The sequence below is a fragment of the Musa acuminata genome, chromosome BXJ1-9, assembly GCF_036884655.1.
Source record: "Musa acuminata AAA Group cultivar baxijiao chromosome BXJ1-9, Cavendish_Baxijiao_AAA, whole genome shotgun sequence".
Lineage (NCBI taxonomy): Eukaryota > Viridiplantae > Streptophyta > Magnoliopsida > Zingiberales > Musaceae > Musa > Musa acuminata.
Genome location: NC_088335.1, coordinates 5237851 through 5256328, shown reverse-complemented (window position 1 = coordinate 5256328; position 18478 = coordinate 5237851). Strand labels below are relative to the sequence as shown.

At 37.0% G+C, this 18478-nt stretch overlaps 2 protein-coding genes and 1 long non-coding RNA gene across 7 annotated transcripts; all 3 read left to right on the top strand.

Annotated features, from left to right (window-relative positions):
- The first annotated feature begins 1199 nt into the window (after positions 1 to 1199).
- Positions 1200 to 5807, top strand: LOC103997481 (FRIGIDA-like protein 3). 3 transcript variants are annotated; one of them, XM_009418716.3, is made up of 5 exons: positions 1200 to 1346; positions 1669 to 1794; positions 2565 to 3617; positions 4376 to 4545; positions 5192 to 5807. In XM_009418716.3, the coding sequence occupies exons 3-5, from the start codon at positions 2576 to 2578 to the stop codon at positions 5600 to 5602; spliced, it is 1623 nt and encodes a 540-aa protein (XP_009416991.2). In that variant the 5' UTR covers positions 1200 to 1346; positions 1669 to 1794; positions 2565 to 2575; the 3' UTR covers positions 5603 to 5807. The 3 variants fall into 3 exon arrangements, with proteins under 3 accessions (XP_009416991.2, XP_009416993.2, XP_009416992.2); XM_009418717.3 differs by having other exon boundaries at positions 1238 to 1346; positions 1680 to 1794; XM_009418718.3 differs by lacking the exon at positions 1669 to 1794.
- A 1668-nt stretch (positions 5808 to 7475) lies between these two features.
- LOC135582432 (uncharacterized) lies at positions 7476 to 13556 on the top strand. Of its 3 annotated transcripts, XR_010479187.1 has the most exons (10): positions 7476 to 7654; positions 8368 to 8458; positions 9342 to 9421; positions 9837 to 9939; positions 10038 to 10194; positions 11063 to 11191; positions 11544 to 11630; positions 12151 to 12195; positions 12618 to 12791; positions 12895 to 13399. XR_010479187.1 is itself a non-coding variant. In XM_065082296.1 (9 exons), exons 1-9 carry the CDS (start codon positions 7564 to 7566, stop codon positions 13392 to 13394), a joined length of 921 nt encoding a protein of 306 aa, XP_064938368.1. In that variant the 5' UTR covers positions 7476 to 7563; the 3' UTR covers positions 13395 to 13556. The 3 variants fall into 3 exon arrangements, 2 of the variants coding, with proteins under 2 accessions (XP_064938368.1, XP_064938369.1); XM_065082296.1 differs by lacking the exon at positions 12618 to 12791 and having other exon boundaries at positions 13257 to 13556; XM_065082297.1 differs by having other exon boundaries at positions 12618 to 13399.
- A 2854-nt stretch (positions 13557 to 16410) lies between these two features.
- Positions 16411 to 17621, top strand: LOC108951190 (uncharacterized). The gene is made up of 2 exons (XR_001975508.2): positions 16411 to 16887; positions 16967 to 17621. It is a non-coding gene; the product is annotated as an uncharacterized LOC108951190 (long non-coding RNA).
- The last annotated feature ends 857 nt before the right edge of the window (positions 17622 to 18478 follow it).

The following is an 18478-nucleotide window of genomic DNA, read 5'->3' as shown; positions in this document are numbered from 1 at the left end:
GTTCTCTATTATTTTTACATTATGTCCAAAAATATTGAAGTTTGTAATGTCTTGGAAGTCAGACTTAGGCAATTGAGTCTTTATTTCATACCTATTTTATATTTAGATAAGTCTTCAACTTTTGCCTATATCTTTCATTGACCTCTTTTCAGCTCATGAATTAATGCTTGTGGATTCAGAGACCAAACATAAACATTCAGTTTGGTATTATATAATTATTCTTAAAATTATATAATTATTCGAATATTATTGATTTTATTTAAAGTCACAACAATAATTATATATTTATATATATATATATATATATATATATATGCTGAATTTAATTACAGAAGGATAGTTATAGCAGTTGATGAAGTCCTCTTTGGATTTCTATTAATTTTAGTGTGAACAAGTCCTGCATTCTCTTTTAGACTTACTCAACTTTAACTCGAACACGCATTGGTCAAAGTCAAGTCAACTGCGTTGACTGTGCAGTCACCAATTTTTGGTCTTCCGAACTATGATATGGAGTTTTTTGTAAGAGAATTTTAAAGCAATATAGTTTCTTACTTGAAAAGAAAAACTACTTCATAGGCATCTGCTCATAAATCTCATAAATTGTGGAAATTATGTGTATGTGAATTCATATGTAGGAATAATCACAAGGCATGTATGAACATTAGGTATATATATTTATTAGTTGTCCATACAAATCTTAAGTTGACTTAGAAAAATAATCTTTTTGCTATAGAAAACTAACTTTATAGCTATTTTTTCCACACTAAGGAAAAAAGAAAAAAAAATCGATCCGATAATTCATTGTCGATAGTAAACTAATGATCATCGGGTCGTCGAGAATCAGAACCAAAGGTTCTCGAATTATGAATTTTTTTATAAATTAGCAACTGAAACCACAAGTTATAGAATAAGTGAGGTTTGATATATTATAGAATTTTATGATATATTATCAAAATTGTTTTTTACTATCTAAGTTAATTGATATATTCTAAAATATTTCGGATAATATTTTAAATCCTCAATCTTACACCACTTTCTTAATTAATGGACAAAGCATCACGTGAGAATATCACGTGCTACTTCATCAAAGGTATCAAAAGCCACTGCAAGCCCATCGACGCCAAGGGAGCGGTCATCCGACGGCTTAAGCTCTCAACTATCCAAACCGTCGATCTACAGTTGAACGGTTGGGAAACCACCGTAAGCCCGCGCATCGATAAAGCGAAGAGCTCATGTCGCTCACCTTTCGCTCGTTCTTACTGTGTCGATGGGTGGGTTCCGCTCCGACTCCCATTCGCCGCTTCGTCTTCCCCCGCTCCCCTGATCCACGACGGTCGCGTAATCCTGTGAGTTCTCCCTCTCGGTCTCTCGCTCCCCTCGCCAATTTGTCTATCCTCTGGTCGATTCGTGGTGGGATCTCCCTTTTCGGTGCGGGATTAGGTGAATTTGAGTTGTCAGCTAGGGTTTTTCGCTGAATCGACTGATGAATATTAGGGTTGTCGGTTTGATTTCTTGAATTCGGTTTGAACCTGGTCGTTCGTTTCTTGGTTGGTCGATAGGGTTTGCTAACGAGTTGAAAGCGAAACCCTGTTGATGGGGGCTTTTAGTAGTGTGTTTTTTTTCCTCATTCCTTGGTTTAATTTGTCTCTCATTGTCTATTCTACGTAGATGATTTACAGGTCTCGAGGTTGGGGATGCAGATTGAAGGCTATCTTATCGTTGGACCACATAGTTAGGTCATCTGAGTGTTTGAATGGGTATTACACGTAAAATGGAAACATTTTGGGGAAATTGGTGAGTAGCTTCTTTTGCAGTTGGAAAATGTTGATCTTGCGAAGTTAATTATAGTAGCTATAGGACAAAAAAAAGTTTTGAAGTGTAGGCTATTGCAATTTTCTATTGCTCTGGTTTCAGTGTCCCGGTGTGAGAAGTTTATACTAGTTTTATGCATGAAGTTTGGTGTTTTAGGTGACGTTGTTAGACGTGGTATGTTCAGTAATTCCATTGGATGTCATAAATTTAAAAGATATTGGCATCTAGATTTTGTCTTGTTGGGAGGAAATGGCTTATGTTAAATTACCATGAATAGCTGCTCTGCTGGGCTGGTGCATGTTTAGTGAGTGATATTATTAAGGCCAGGGGAAATTATAGCTTAAAAACTTAGGTCATATCTACTCCAGATGTCAATCTTTATAATTTTCATCCTTCACATTGTTTGATAATTCAGTTGTGATTTGCTGATTTCTCTGTGACTTTTGATCTCATGTAGCCATATATAGGTTAGAGCATATAGAAGAAAGAGCAACCACACTGAGATATCATCAGCATACCCTACCCGGCAGGTTCCCATAGATCTAGTTGAGTGCGCTAATGATCTAATTTGACCCTAATTTAAGAATTAGAAATCAGTTTTTACAAAGTTAACAATTTAGGGAAAATGATTTATTAAATGTTGCTTTAGAAAACTGGCTTTACTAATTAAAGTGCTTGTGATGCAGTTCTCATTCAGGTTATTTTATTATTTATTTCTTTATATATAAGCGTTTATTTTCTGTATTTGGCAGGGATTAATGCTATGGAGGATATACACTCCGTTGCTACACTCATCGATTCTACAACTTCAAAGATACAACAGTTGCAACATGCATTTGCTGAACTTGAGAGTCTTAATGCCATATCTTTGAATTTGAAATGGAAAGAACTCGAGGAACATTTTCGTGGGCTTGAGACGTCTTTAAAGAAAAGGTTTGATGAATTGGAAGTTGAGGAGACCAAATATGTTACAAAGGTCAAGGAAGCCCAAGAGATGTTGGAGAGTCGGGAGGCTGCTGTTGTGGCTAAGGAGCTTGCATCACTTGAACAATTGCAGGAAAAAAGAGATGCTGCTCTATCTGCTTTGTTTGATACATATAAAACCTCTCCAGATCCCATTGCTGAGGGTGTGGGGCCCAGAAATGGCATGACTGATGTTTTTTCAGAAGAAAACTCTGATGTTACATATGCAAAATCATCATTAGAAGATGTGTATCATGCAGAAAATGTTAATCCACACAACGAACACCCCACAGAGCTGGTGAAGCTGTGTGAGGAAATGGATGCAGAAGGGTTACATAAGTTCATTTCAGATAATCGGAAAAACTTGAGCTCTATACGCGAAGAAATGCCAGCAGCTTTAAGAAGGGCAGCCAATCCTTTCAGCTTAGTTTTGGATTCATTGAAGGGCTTCTATGCTGGAGAGATTCTAGGATCAGATGGAAAAAAAGATGGGAACCTTTTGGGCCTGCGAAGGACTTGTCTCATGTTAATGGAATCGCTAGAACAGCTGTTGGCAGATGCTGTACCTGGTTCCCTTTCTGATAAGCAGATACTTACATCAGACATTAAAGAGAAAGCAAAGGTGATAACTAAAGAATGGAAGCCAAAATTAGATCATCTGGGTATTGAAGCCAGCAGTGGGAACTCATTGGAAGCACATGCATATCTTCAGCTGTTGGCTACTTTTGACATTGTTTCAGAATTTGATCAAGATGAAATCTGCAAACTTATTCCAGCTGTTGCACGGCGCCGTCAAACTGTTGACTTGTGTTGCTCACTTGGTTTGTCAAATAGAATGCCAGGTTGGCCCATTATTAGTTTCATCATATTAAAAATCCATTCATATTTCTAGGACCGATCATCGAGGTCAAGCAGATGTCAGATTTCTGTTGGATTTTTATCCATGCTTTCTATATCCTTATACATTTTGACATTTTCTTGAATGAGTAGTCTCCCATAGTTATGGGCATCATGAAGATATTAGTCAGCATCATGTTTTATCAGATGATCTTGTTTAAACCTATTATACAGCAGAAAACATAAATAATCAGTTACTGGATCCTATGGTTTCAATTTGACATTTTCTTTTAACACTGGGCCAGGACCTCCGTCATGAAATTTTGCATTGATGCTACCGAATTGATTTTACCTGTTTTGTTTTTGATATACTTTTAGGTATGGAAACTTTGGGAGGATTAATTTTGCAGCGAAGTTGTTTTCAAGCCTCCTCTTGCTGCATGCTTTTGCCACCATTGTTTGTAGTGGTTAATCAGCTTAAATTTTTTAAATACCTATTGTTATTTTTTTAATCAGCTTAAATTTGTTGTGTCTTATTTGCAGTAAGGATGTAAATTTGTTAGTTGTCCACTTTTGTGGTTAGTTTGTGACTTGCTGTTGCATGTCTGAAAGTTAATTATTGTCAGATATGAGATGATCAGATCAGCTGTTTCTAAAATTGCTTCTGATTATATCTTAGTTATCGGTTCTAGTTAGACCTTTGGTTTAGTTTACTTGTGCCTTTTCCGTCTCATATATGCTGATTGGAACTGTTGACTCCTAGGTTTGATTGAATATCTTCTGAACAGCGGGAGGCAAATTGAGGCTGTTAATCTTGCTTGTGCATTCAAACTTACCGAACAATTTCCACCAGTGCCATTGCTTAAAGCATATCTGAAGGACGCAAGAAAGGTTGCACAGGTCAAAGCTGGAAGCATGTCTCCTGGTGCACAGGTCCTACTTCCTTTGCTAGTTTGTTATGATTTAATATTTCATAGTTATCTAGCCATGCAGGGGTAAGGCTGCATTCTTTGACCCTCCAAGATGCTGCAATGGGGGATCCTCATTCTCTAGCCACCTCTTTTTATTTAGTAATGTAGCTATCTGCTAATTAGCTGTATTTGGATTTTTTGAACTTAATTTAAAAAATATAAATTTCCTACTCACGAAGTGGCCTCTAAGTTCTTATTGCAATTGGGTCAATGCCATGCTGATAGTCTTGTCATAATGGTTCTTCTTGCTTAATAAAGCTACATTTTGCTAATGAATATATGGTCCAGTATATGGTGTCTCTATGACTCTATCTAGTGTACTTGAGATATGGTTTGTCTTATTTGGAATTCTGTTGGCACCAGGTTTTAACTCGAGAAATTTATTGTGGTTATGTAAAAATGAACGGGTCGAGCATTCATGTGGCTAGGTTTCTCAAAGTAAAAAACCAAAATTGAGAATCGTGTACCAGGGATATATTATCAGTAGAATCTCATGTGATACTTGATAACTTGTTAGTCTTGCTTCTTCCCCACTTTTGCTTTTCAGATTGTCTAATGAGTGTTTGTGTCACAAACTATATGACCTTTTGATTATATTGCCATTCCAGAATGAAATGAATGAACGCGAACTAGCTGCCCTTAAAATTGTTATAAAGTGCATCGAGGAGCACAAACTTGAGGAGCAATATCCGGTTGATCCGCTTCAGAAGCGTATCGTTCTGCTTGAGAAAGCCAAGGCTGACAAGAAGAGGGTTGCTGAAGTTGCAAAGCCGCAATCCAAGCGGCCCCGTGCCACTGGCTGCATTTACACTGCTCGTATTACCAGCATGCCTGACAAAAGCTTTTACCGTGCACTCCCTGAGAGATCTCCATATCCATATGACATGCAGTATGCCTATGCTGCCGAAAATCATTACCCGCTGCGGATGGGTTCTGCTCCATACTCCATCTCACCTACTCAGACCAATTACTATGGAAACAGCTACCAGGTCCACTACCAGACTGCCTATTTACACTAATGGAGAAGGCTGAATCGAACATGTTCTCTTTTGACTTAGCTTTTAACCAGTATGTTAATTAACTGAATCTCCATAACCGGAAGATTAGTCCTGTAATTGTATTAAGTGTTTCTCAACCTTGATTGGTGGAAACTTATGTGTTAATCCTTTAGACCGAGACATGTTTCTTCTTATGTCCAGTTTGATCATCTTTTACTCTTGTTCACTGATGCAGCATCAAAAAAATTCCAACATATGTGTTTATTGTGTGCTTCTGGCTTTGTTCTCTCGGAATATGATTTATGTTGACCAAGACCTGAGAGTCAGATGGTCATTGGTACGTTCTAACGTCTTTAATGTTATTGATTGCTTACAAACCTACAGTCAAGGACGCCAATTTGGATACTAGCATCAAGTTCTTGACATTTGTTAATCATCTGGTTGTGGCATTACCCTCTCTGTATCCAAAGAGCTGCAATATTCTAGACTCAAATCTTATCCAAACATAAGAACTCCAAAACAAAATCTAATAATCTACACACTAGCATTCTTGTTTCCTTGTACATCTCTCCTCATTTTTATTGACGTGGAGGATAATTCGGCTACTGAAATATGCCCTGCATTTCGTGACAACAAATTGCACATTCAAACCAGCCAAGAAGCTCAAATAATATTCCCAGAAATCGTAAATCTCTTCTGCTTGGATCGAGCCTCAATTTTTTTTCCCAATATATTCTCTCTGTAGCGTGACAGATGAGGCTATCTAGTTTCCTTCTCCTTGTTGTTTCTAATTATTGTTAGGGAAAAGCAAAAGAACTCCATTTCAATTACTTTCGTTATTGGTTCTTGGTAGAACAGTGATTTGCATGTCTATTCTCTCTGTAGTGATTCAGAAGGGTTCCCCATCTCCATGCACCCATTTACGTACGTTAACCCAGCATGTTAATGTCAAGTTTGATACTATATCTATCCCATGGTTCAGCACGAGGGCGCTGGTGGTGAGGCGGGAGCTGCGACGTTCGGAGTCCCGAGTGTGCGGTACACCAAGCCCTCGCTGCACCGACGACGCACGATCCTGCATGCACTGCACGGACCTCGGTAGGAGAACGTAGCCGATGACATGAACGAAGCGGCAGCGCCGTTGGAGTTGACACTGCTACGTGATCAACAAGAACTGCTAGACTTCACCTGTCTGTCTCTACGAGCCAACTCCTCCTGTTCCTTCTTGTCACCCTCCCCGGTGACGGCGACATGGCGAAGAACAGTAGGAGAAAGGGAGTACAGTAATAGTAATGCAAGGCAGGTGAACTAAGTAGATGTGGTGTGCCCACAAAACGCGAGTGGTGGTAATTGAATGCCTAGTGGAGTGAAACGATGGAATTTTCGTCAGCTTATGAATCTCCACCATGGATTAACTCTGCTGCTTGACCTGATGGAGGACTGTATCCAAACTCCATGAACCAGGCAAAGGCACCTTCCCCTAAAGAGTAGCCAGTGCACTTACAAGCAGCAGAATTTAGTGTGGAATTTACGGGTGTGGATGGAAAAGTATCGTATGATCATGAAAGACCTTAGGAGATACAAAATATAGAAATATTTTGCAAGAATTTCTTCATTATATTGTCATCCTCCATTCCTTTCTTCCTATCGAATAAATATGATATTATTTTTTCTTTGTGTCATCCTAATTAAAAAAAGATAATTGGCAGATGTATTATCGAAGAAAAAATAATTATTTATATGAAATAATTATTGAGAGAACAAAAACAAGGACCGGGTCTGGCTTGCGTCGGCTTCTCGACCGGTCGAAGCTGCGGTCCAATTGCATTATTGAACCGATCGCACAGCGAACCGGCCGAACGGGTTGTCGTTTAGGCGACGCGTGACGCGTGGTGAGAGTATCAGTATCACCGGCCTCATCGGTGCGACGCGGCCAAACCCTAGCGTGGAAGGGGAGGGGCCGAGAGGGTTAGGGACGAGAGATGGTGGTCTTATCTCTTCGGATCGGCCGCTCTTTTACGAGCTACTTCTTCTCATCCGCCGTGAAATCGAGCCTCCTACGCCAGTTCCAGCGTACGAATCGCTTCAAGTAGCTTCTTTTTCCGATTGTTTACGCGCAAAGTCGGTTCTTTTCTTTGCATCTGTTTTAATCTTATCAATAGGCATTTAATTCTCTTTGCTTTTCTTATTTGAGCCCTATCGTTGCTTGGTTTGGTGATTTTTCTCAGCTATGCCGATTCGTTTCGGCTTATTAAGCGCTTCAAATTGCCTTTTTTTCCCCGCATTGTTTCCCAAAAATTGGACCTTTTTCTTTGCGTCTGTTTTTATCTTGTGTGTATAAATGATATGAGTAGTTCGGGGCATTGCGGCAGTTGATTCTTTGTTCCTTTTTACTCATTTGATTCCTACCGGTTGTTTGCTTTTGGTGATTTTCCTCTTCCTCGAAATCCAACCTCCGTGCCGACTTCTGTGTGCAAATCGCTTTGAAATGACTCTTTTGCCCGGCTGTTTCTGTTCAAAATCGATCCTTTCTTCATATTAATTTTGATCCTACCAGTATAAATGATGTGACGAGTTAGCGGAATTTGATTCTCGTAAATTCTCATTTGATCCTTACGGGTTACTGGTTTTTATCATTTCTTTTTTTGGATATTCGTTTATTTTGTTCGTGCTTTTATGTGTCGGAGTTCATTTTTATTCCTTGCTTAGTCAGCCTTTTCAGGTTTTCTCCTGAAGTATTTGGATATTTATCATCTTTTTTCTTGTGTTTGTTTTTCTTGTTGCAGTGAAATGGGTCTATAATGCACAGCCGTCACGTCCACGTTCTGTCAGGGCTTTTGTGACTGCAAGAGCCGAAAGGTTTCCGCTGCGGAAGAAGTAAATGTCAAACTCTCATTCTCCATTGAATTCTTTCGTCTGCGTTATACCAGGCTTCATCTTTTCACTATGGTGTGAATGATCTTGGGACTTGTAAATTGGATAAAAGAGATTAGAATTGTGGTCGTGAATGGTTTTTAAAACATGGAGGAACTATTCCTGGACAGATCTTATGCACTTATTTTATGTACGGTGTTAAAAAGAACAAAGGCGTTTGCTGGCTATTTAATTACATTATAACTGTTAAAAGACGTTCTTGTTGCTGTTGAATTTTGTGGTTATGGCATTTGTTTAAGATAATATAAATAACTGTTTTAGTTGTTTCCATATATTTTTACTGGAGGCCTATATCTTAGATACCCTTTATTTGCAATTTTATGCATGTCAGATCACTAATTGTGACCATGAGAATTCTTCTTTTGCAACTAGATAATTCAACATCATGACAAATATAATTTTGTATACTCATGAGTCATGCTGGAAAGTTTGCTTGTCACTCTATGAGCTCTCCAATGCATGTTTGGCATGCATTTGCTGAAATGGCTCATGAATGATCATCTTTGATCAAGGTAGAGTAGAAAGCTTGATTATTTTGATGGGATATGAAAACAAGTATAATAGTTCAGGTTGGACAAGTTGAAATTGAAGTCTGGAAGAAGACTTCTAACAGCCTTATGCCGTGACCATCTTACACGTGAACTGCTACGATGTTTTGACAAAACTAAGTGCCTGTTTATTTGTTTAAAAGTTGCAGTTCTAATGATTTTTTGAATTTTCTAGAATTATTGTAGATCCTACTTCCCATTTACTAAGGTTATCTTAAAGTTTCTATCAGAAATTTGTGACTTGGTTTTAATATCTCATTTTGTTTATTCTTCTTCAGAAAGAAGCGATTGGATGAAGCATGCCTTGAAAGATTTCAGGAATATAGCCGAACCTTGATACAGTCATGGATCTTACAAGGTTTATTGTATTACCAAAATAAAAATTGCTTTTTTAGTATGCTTGACATGATTAATAGGAAAAATTTGTTTGAGCTGTTTGAAGATTAAGGCAAATTTGTTCTCCCCTTTGTAAATCTTTATTTAATTTCATGGTATTTCAATCGTGCAAATGCTTTCTTACACTTGGTGCCACACATTGTTTGATAACTCTGGTTAGACTTGCCATCTTTATTTGCTTTTGGCAAAAACTTTCAACTGTTCATAAGTTGCTTACTTATAATTGTTGGTCTTTTCCATTTACAAAGTGTAACTAGCCATTTTCTGGTGTGTTTTCTTGTGGTGTCGGATTTGAGATGTGTCATTACACTTCTCTTATGGTGCAAGAAGTTTATGCTTTTACTTATATGGCTTATTTTGTTTCATGGTCTTCACAGGTAAAGTTATTGTGGATGGAAGGGTAGTTAGCAAAGCTGGAACCCCTGTATCGAATAGTTCTGTTGTGGAGATAAAGGCTGAAGTTCCAAAATATGTATGTAGGTGATGCTTCCAAAGGAACTTTCTACTGATCATTTGATTTTTTTTTTTTTTGAATTTTTCAATAGTGCCAAAAAATTTGTTGCCTTCTATGTATGCAGAGCAGGATACAAGTTAGAGGCTGCTATTGAAAAACTCAATGTTGATGTTGTTGGGAAAGTAGCACTTGATTCAGGGTTGTCCACTGGGGGTTTTACTGATTGCCTGCTTCAACATGGTGCATCACATGTTTATGGTGTCGATGTAGGCTATGGACAGGTATTCAAACTTTCACATGGAACTTTTGTGCAACAGGTCATTTCGAGAAATCGAAAGAGCAGCTTTATATGAGAGCTTATGGTTCCGTTAGCATCATTCTCTTGGTTTTCACTAATACATGTATATATACATATGTAATAGTTTACGATGGTTGACACCTTAGTGTTTACTTGACCTTTCTTATCATACAAAGCACTAAAATTAGTCTCTTTTGTTGAGAATCCACATTACAAATGCACTCATTTGGATATCAATTAACTCAATAACTATCAATAATAAGCTGTACCTTCTGTTACAGCATGCCTTTCTTTTGATTATTAAAGTAGAATGGTGAAATTGTACACTCCTTAGCTAGCATCGTGATAGGAAAGGATCTCATTATGTTCAGAATGATAGCTTTATGAGGTAATACCGTAAGGTAATTTGACCACGGGTGGTATCTGATGCAAATTATGAGAATTTACTGTATGTAAATTTCTGCGAGGTTTGTCATACCATGACAGACCGCCCAGTATGGGCAGTACATAGCAATCTGACAGGGGATTGGTATGGGTGGTACATACCGATTTGTCGGTATACCTTATCATACAATGTGTTGATATATTGATATGGTTCAGTACATACTGATGGTTGGTCGGTATATCGGTATGGGCCAGTAAGGCGAACCATATTTTTTCCTTTATTATTCTTTCATATAATTATGCATCAGCAATAAAAATCATTACTTAAGCTTCCAGAAGTTCTCCTTGCATTATTTGTGGAGGTGGATAATTTGAAGAATATTCCATTTTCAAACTTTAGCTGTAATTGTTCTATATCTATTCTTCTTTCTTGTTGCATGTATATTTAATGACTATAAAATTTGCAGGTTGCTGATAAAATTCGTAGAGATAAACGTGTTTCTGTAATTGAAAGGACAAATCTGAGATATCTTCCTGGACTACCACAAGAAGTTGACATTGTGACTCTAGACTTATCCTTTATCTCTGTACTTTTGGTATGTATCACAACCAGATGTTCTGTGATTTCTCCATATATATGGTTAAATATGTCCTTTTGTTCTTTCCCCTTTTTGCATTGTTTGGATCCATCCGCCTGACTTTATTTGTGTTTAGTCATGGAGGAGTTAAGAAATGAGTTCCTTTTTTCTCTCATTTTTCATATTTTTACGCTTTCATCTTTTTGTGTACTTCAGAAAGAAAAATCATTCTTTAGGGTTATCATATTTTTGTGTTGTAAATAAAATTTTGACATGGGCATATGTTTCTTTAAAGGTTTTCTGATTGCGGGATCCATCATGAAATGCATTTTCTGAATTATCCATAACCTTTTCTTTTGGATAATTATAGGTCATGCCAGCTGTCATCAATGTTATGAAGGCAGAGTCTACGTTGGTGACATTAGTGAAGCCTCAGTTTGAGGCCCGTAGGTCTCAGGTTTGCAAATTTATTGTCCATATTGTCACTCAATACTTTAGGAATTTCTTTTTTAGCTAATATGTTTATTCTTTACACGCTGCCAAAGATGAGAGATATAACAAAGCTACATAGAAGGCAAACTACATGCAGCACTGATTCCACAACAACCTTAGGATAAACTAATATACCATCCACAAAAAAGAAAATTTCCATCTCAGTTGCCTTAACTTTCTCCACAAAAGGTTTGTAATCCCTAGTTACCATACCAAGTTAAATTGGAAATATTTTGGAAAACCTGCTTTTGTTGCAAATTTGTTCAGCTTGTTGACAACAGTACTTGCAAATTTGTTTGTAAATATAAGGACACAAAATCACTCAATTGGATTACTAGCAAGTACATTTTAAGGTGCTTATTCTTTGGAGCACACAGTCAAAATATTTAGTGTTTAGAAAGTCTAGTCCAGTTTTCTAAATAATAAAATTTATGATTCTTCCTTTGTGATGAAAGCTTTACATTTTTTTAATGTATATTAACCAGGTTGGAGGAGGTGGAATTGTTAGAGATCCTCAGGTGCATCAGGAAGTATGTGCTTATTCTTATTGATAAAACTAAAACCATTTGTGAGACCTAATTGTTATTTACTTTGTGTGTGCCTTTTTGCTACTAACTCCATCTACACATGATTAATGTCATACTTTTGCATTCAAATGTCCCTTTACCTCATTTCTTTCAAATTCATGGCATGTGGACCTACCTATGCACAAGGGAAGCTACAAAAGACACTAATTCTCCACCTTGTTGGTTTTCGGTCGTTGCATGCTGAGGTCATGAATAATGCCTGATCGGATGGCTGCTTTGGTTCACTGCTTAATTTTCAGAATAAGAAAGTTCTAAAATTTTTAATGTACAGAAATGCTTAAGTGAAGATGACTGATCTTGGCATCAAGGTAAGGTTGCTCCTCCCTTGTAATCTGGATGATCAGAAATGATCTTTATGTTTGCAGGATGATCTCTGGATCCCGAATTCATGAGAACCTTGTGCACTGGGCTGTCCTTGTAGAAATACGTAACCATTTGTCTATGCTAGATGCTTGCATGTAGCAATGTGTTCTGCATACAGATTCTGCATCTGCTGGAATGCAAATTACAGAACATAACAATGGTGATGACCGACCAGAGTATAGATCATCTCCCAGTTCCATTAATAATCATTTCTAGTGTTCAGCAGGACACTCACTCTCCTAATTCTATGGAGCCTGTATCTTTCTCTTTATTTTGTAGTTTGAAAGTATACTATGCTATTTGAAAGGACTTGAGACATGAAGCATAAGGAAGACAGCAAAGGAGAAAGCTGCTGGGTTAAGGGGAAGGCACTAATCTTGCTATTGAAAATTCAGGAACACCTTAAACCATTGTTATGTTTTGCCAGAAATTGCCTGGCTGTTGAATCAAGTTTGTTCATGCCAGTTACCATTCTAGTTCCCTTTGCAATTTCTTCACATCCATGTTAAGAGTACCACATGAATGCAGAAATAAAGTGTCCAGATTTAAAATTGCCATAACCTTGGCTAACTTTATCTTTATTTGACAAGTATAAAGAGTCCCATGCTTGTGTCTCTAATCTTCTATTTTTTTGACTGCAGGTTCTTGAAAAAATAATCAAAGGTGTCGAAGGTTATGGATTCTGTAGCAAAGGGTGGATAGAGTCACCAATAAAGGGTGCTGAGGGCAACACAGAGTTCCTAGTTCACTTTCAGCGAATTCCAGCAGATTCCATGTGATATTCTTTGTTGTTAAGTTCATTTTTTTCTTCTCTTGAGCTCTTTGAATTATGTTGTAGAACACTACTAGGAGGGAGGGAACAAGAACATCGCTAATGAGGGGGATTCTTACTGTTGTATAACTTTGCAAGTAAATGATTGCAGACTTGATCTATTTTTTCAGGTTCATCTCATGAACTGAATTGGGGCCATGTTGTTAGCAGTCTGATCATCCAACGAAAATATTCTTCTACGTTATCTTTGTAGTAGATGAGGCTACCAACTTAACATAGGCATAGTGGGTTTAGATAATGACCTTGTTAATTGAATTGCAGAAGTTGCTGAGAGACAATTCTGGTGCATCTGTCTTTTTTAGACACTGAAGTTTAATCAAATGCCATGGTATATATTAGTATCTTTTCTGACCAAAAGTAAAAGAAAATGGAAATTCCAATTTGGAAACATAAGAGGAGTTGACTTCCTTTTAACTCATGTTCAACCCTGGCCTTTGTTGTCCATGAACAAGATGTTCACTTCCACAAGGAGAAATGGAAAGAATGGCTCTTGCCGAAAAGGTTGATGAATTTTAATTTTCTTTTGCAGTCTCCAACTTCTCTAGGTGTATCCATGAATATGAAAGTTTCCTAAGAATTTTATTCATATGTTTTTTTATTTTATTTATTTTTGTTTGGCTATTTCCAAATGTATCTGTGATTACCTAATTATTTGACTTGCTATGATTTGTTTTCAATATTGGCTGCACCTTTAACTTTGAAACTTAATCTGGTTCAATGAATTATGGGCCAAAAGGAGAATCATATCCCATTTGGGATGACAAAATAGTTGATGTTTTTGACTTAAGTCAAATCTCATATTTTTTAGCTGTTTAATCTTGAAGAGTTGCAATGTCAAACATGATTTGTTTGGGGACTTGTCTCACATGAGTTGCAATGTAAGACAAGATAGTCAGACCAGATTTGTTTCTTAGAATACCACCTTGGAAAGGATGACACTTGTCGAACAAAGAACAAAACACCATATTCTAGCCAAGTATTTGACTTGGCAAGGATATCCTGTTTTTGTCTTAATTCAAATCTCATGTTTTTTAGCTGTTTAATCTTGAAGAGTTGCAATGTAAAACATGATTTGTTTAGGGACTTGTCTCACATGGTATGACAATGAACAAATAGAAGTGCAAGACCCAATCAAGTGTGGCATGTAATGAACCTTTAGTGGGTATTCTAATAAGTTATATTCATGTCTTGTTTTATCCCTGAATGTTATACTTATGTAATAAAGATAGGAAATCCAGTTGGAATAAGACTCATCTATTTTGTTTCATATTGTGTTAAACATTTTTTTTTCTTGCAGTATTAGCTTGCCCAAGTAATTGTGGGAATGCCATATATTATCACAGTAAGGTTAATCTACTATGGCTAAGATATAGGAACTGGCAAATTTGAGAATATATACATTGCATAAAGCTTCAAGATTAAATGTTTTGTGAATATGCTAAATCTTTTCACAGTATATGATACCAAAGAATATTTATAGTATTGCAAGACCTCACAATTGCCTTTAACATTAAGTAGTAGATAACTTGGATACATTTTTTAGGGAGAAGGAAACAAAGGGCCAATGCAGAGAGCAAGGAAACCAAGTTGGTATACAGATGAATGCATTATGATCTGATAACACAGGGTGGTGCAAATTGGTATAGTGAAGCTGAGGTTTCTGAGTGCTGAAACAATCCAGGCTGCAGCAGCTCCTGCACCTTTCCAGCTAAACAGACACATTCTCCTGTCCTTGTTTATATTCATTTTTATTGGCCTCGAGATGCCAACTGCCATGGACAACTTAGTATGGAGAAAAGAATTAGCATTGTGATGTGAGGCATTATGAGGTTATATATATATATATATATATATATATATATATATATATATATATATATATATATATATATATATATATATATATCAGAACTATTGGTGGATCCCATAACAATGTCTGAGGCATTAAAATTATCGATGAAATATAAAATACATGATAATACAATGAGACAAAAATGATGGATAAAAAGATATTTTAAATTATGATGATAAACTAATTATAAATTATCTTACATAGTTAACCTTTTTAGAATCTAGGTTTCTAGATTTTAAAATTTATATTAAAATAAAATTATATATTAAAATTTTTATAATTATGAAAGTGAAATATTTAATTTAATCTGTCTTAATATCGTCGGTAAAATAACACGTGACTACATGAGCATGAATAATACAAAAACATGAGTGAAAAGATAATTTTAACAATGATAATGGATGACGATACTATGAGTGACTATGAGTGATTATTGTGGTGGTGATCGACAACAACGATATGATAATTGATTTTGTCGATATTGGTGGTGGGAGAGGAAAAGCAAGCAAGTGAGATATTTGTGTTATTAACGATGAGAAGGGAGAGGAAGAGGAGGTAGAGTGGTATGACATTATTCAGGCATATGTTGTCACGTGTTGTATCTATGGTAAAATCAATGAAAATACAGTTAATATGATTAAATATGTTACTTTCATAATTATAAAAATTTCAATATAAATGTTTTAAGTCTAAGGACCGAGACGTTAAAGAGATCTGATTATAGAGGATAATATATAATTAGTCTATCATCATCGTTGAATTTTTTTTTTATATATCGTTTTCATATCATTTATGCACTTGTTGTATCATCTATCGATAATGCCGCCAGTATTAGGATAACTAAGATTAAATAGTTTACTTTCGTAATTATAAATTTTTTTAATATATATATTTTTTTAGTGGATGGAAATAATAAAAAAAAGTCTAACCTAATTATCCCATATCCAAAGCAAGAATTTTCCGTGCTTCAACTTGGTTCACTGACAACCCAGATTGATGAAGTGGAGGCCTTCTTTTGACTTGTCATGAGATCCAAAAAGAGCCAGGGAGGGGGGATAAGGGGATCTTGAAAGATGGCCAGGGGAGAGGAACCTCAAACATCAACCTGGTTTTCCTTCTCCCAAAGAGAGAGAGAGAGAGAGAGAGAGAGAGAGAGAGAGAGAAAGAGAAAGAGAAAGCTCATGCCATCATCACCAGCCCACACCACTTGCATGGGATAAACAATAGTAGTTGAAGACTTGAACACGGAATGCAGTGTATCCACCCCAAGTCTCAACCTTCTTCTTTCTTGCTCTGATCCTCCCAGGGATAAATGAGAGCAGACCGCAAGGCTTCCTTTTACCAAACCCCGCTCTCAGCATCACAGCCACTGCCTCCTCATCAAACTCATTCTGTCAATAATAATCCTTATCAACCTTCTCTTGTCACTCTTCCGTTCATCTCATAGTACAGGAGCGTCAGAGGAGGACACCTGCACCGATCTCATGTGCAGTTCTTCGTTCTATGGCATGGATTTCAGGTAAAGACTCGATAGAGGAGGACTGATGCCTGTGCAGTGGTTTCCAAGGGTTGTGAGGAACAACTAGAGGTTTGGTCTCTGATCAAGTGGTTTTAAGTGAATTATTTCCTTCTTTATTTCAATCGAAACATACTGTTTCTTCATACAGAAAAGAAAACAAATCCAATGTCTCCATTAGAAAGGCTGAAGAAGAAGAAGAAGAAGATGTAAACCGGAGTTGTTCATGACAAAGCCTCCATCACTTTCTGCAATCTTATCCCACAACTCGAGTGGTCATCTTGGAATCCGCTTCTCTGGCTTTGAGAGCCTTCTTTGATCCCCCACTTCATCAAAACTTGATCTAAAGATGTGCCTTGCAATCATACACCAGCCTGTGACGTGTTGATCTGGATGCATCATGAAGCATTCGAGCTCAGAATCAAGCAGACAGACGGATGAGGATGGCAGGCGGCGGAGGATGGAGAGATCGGCGACTGGTTCAAGCACGGGCGGGAGGGTGCATCCACCACAGGAGCAGGAGACGAGAGGCTCCCCTTCCAACTATTTCAGCATGAAGTCGTTTCTTGTACTCATCTGCCTCACTCTATCTCTGTTGATACTTCCTCTCGTACTGCCTCCATTGCCACCACCACCTTCGGCGCTGCTGCTGCTTCCTATAGGCATGCTTGTTCTACTTTTGATCCTGGCTTTCATGCCCTCTGACACCGGAAACATTGCTTCTTCCTACTTGTAAATAAGATGAGGGAGTCCGCTGCATCTTTTTCTTCTTTAGATCGACAGAATTGATATAATGGCTTCTACTATATCTAATTTTCTCTTGCGGCTTCTAACATGTCGTCAACAGTGCATCAAAAATATAGGTCTTCTTATCTCATCTATGAGCTTAGGCATATATATATATATATATATATAAGTGTTATGGTATTGTCAAAACAAACTCATCATTTCACTTGTGACATGACATGCGACACAAAGCGTAAACTATATTAGTAATTCACAATTCATCGTAAAGATGATGGTACTCAATAGTGTTCTCGGATAATAGTATGGTATTGTTCCATATGTTGCTTGTTGCTTGCTTGCTCGTCGTACTGTCACACATAAAATTGATTCATCATGGAGTTGTTCGTAGTGTTCTCAAATAGCAGGATGGCACTGTTCCATATGTCGCTTGTTGCTCGTTCGCTCATCGTGTACTGTCACCTAAAATTGATCCCTTTTTATTCATTTTGAGATTATTTTTATCATGTTGGGTTTAGGTCAATCTTTGTGTTCCATCGACAGCTTAAACTTTTAGATGCAACCGTAGCGATAAAAAAAAATATAAGAGGAGTGTTAAGAATATAAATCAAAAGATTATGAACAACTTCAGTTTTTAGAAACAAGTATAGTGATAAAAAAACAAAAAAAAATCCAAGATTGAAACAAAAGTGAAGAAAATAATAGAAAATAAGAACAATAGAATATAAGAAGTTTAGCTTGGATTAGGAGAGAGAATTTTCCTCGACAGAATAGAAGATTTTCCTCAACGTAGATCAACAGAGTTTGAGATTTCCTCGTATAGTTGAGAAATCATCTCATCATCATCAGGAATTAACATGTTGCTCTCATTTAATTTGTGTCGTAAGGCTGGCAGATGGATGTGGAAAGAGAGAGAGAG

Excerpts from the sequence above, each read along its gene's own strand:
- LOC103997481 (XM_009418718.3), top strand. The coding sequence starts at position 2,576 with ATGGAGGATATACACTCCGTTGCTACACTCATCGATTCTACAACTTCA. Across the intron at positions 3,618-4,375 it reads TTTGTCAAATAGAATGCCAG|GTTTGATTGAATATCTTCTG; the intron begins GTTGGCCCATTA and ends GTTGACTCCTAG. Across the intron at positions 4,546-5,191 it reads GCATGTCTCCTGGTGCACAG|AATGAAATGAATGAACGCGA; the intron begins GTCCTACTTCCT and ends TTGCCATTCCAG.
- LOC135582432 (XM_065082296.1), top strand. The coding sequence starts at position 7,564 with ATGGTGGTCTTATCTCTTCGGATCGGCCGCTCTTTTACGAGCTACTTC. Across the intron at positions 8,459-9,341 it reads AGGTTTCCGCTGCGGAAGAA|AAAGAAGCGATTGGATGAAG; the intron begins GTAAATGTCAAA and ends ATTCTTCTTCAG. Across the intron at positions 12,196-13,256 it reads ATCCTCAGGTGCATCAGGAA|GTTCTTGAAAAAATAATCAA; the intron begins GTATGTGCTTAT and ends TTTTGACTGCAG.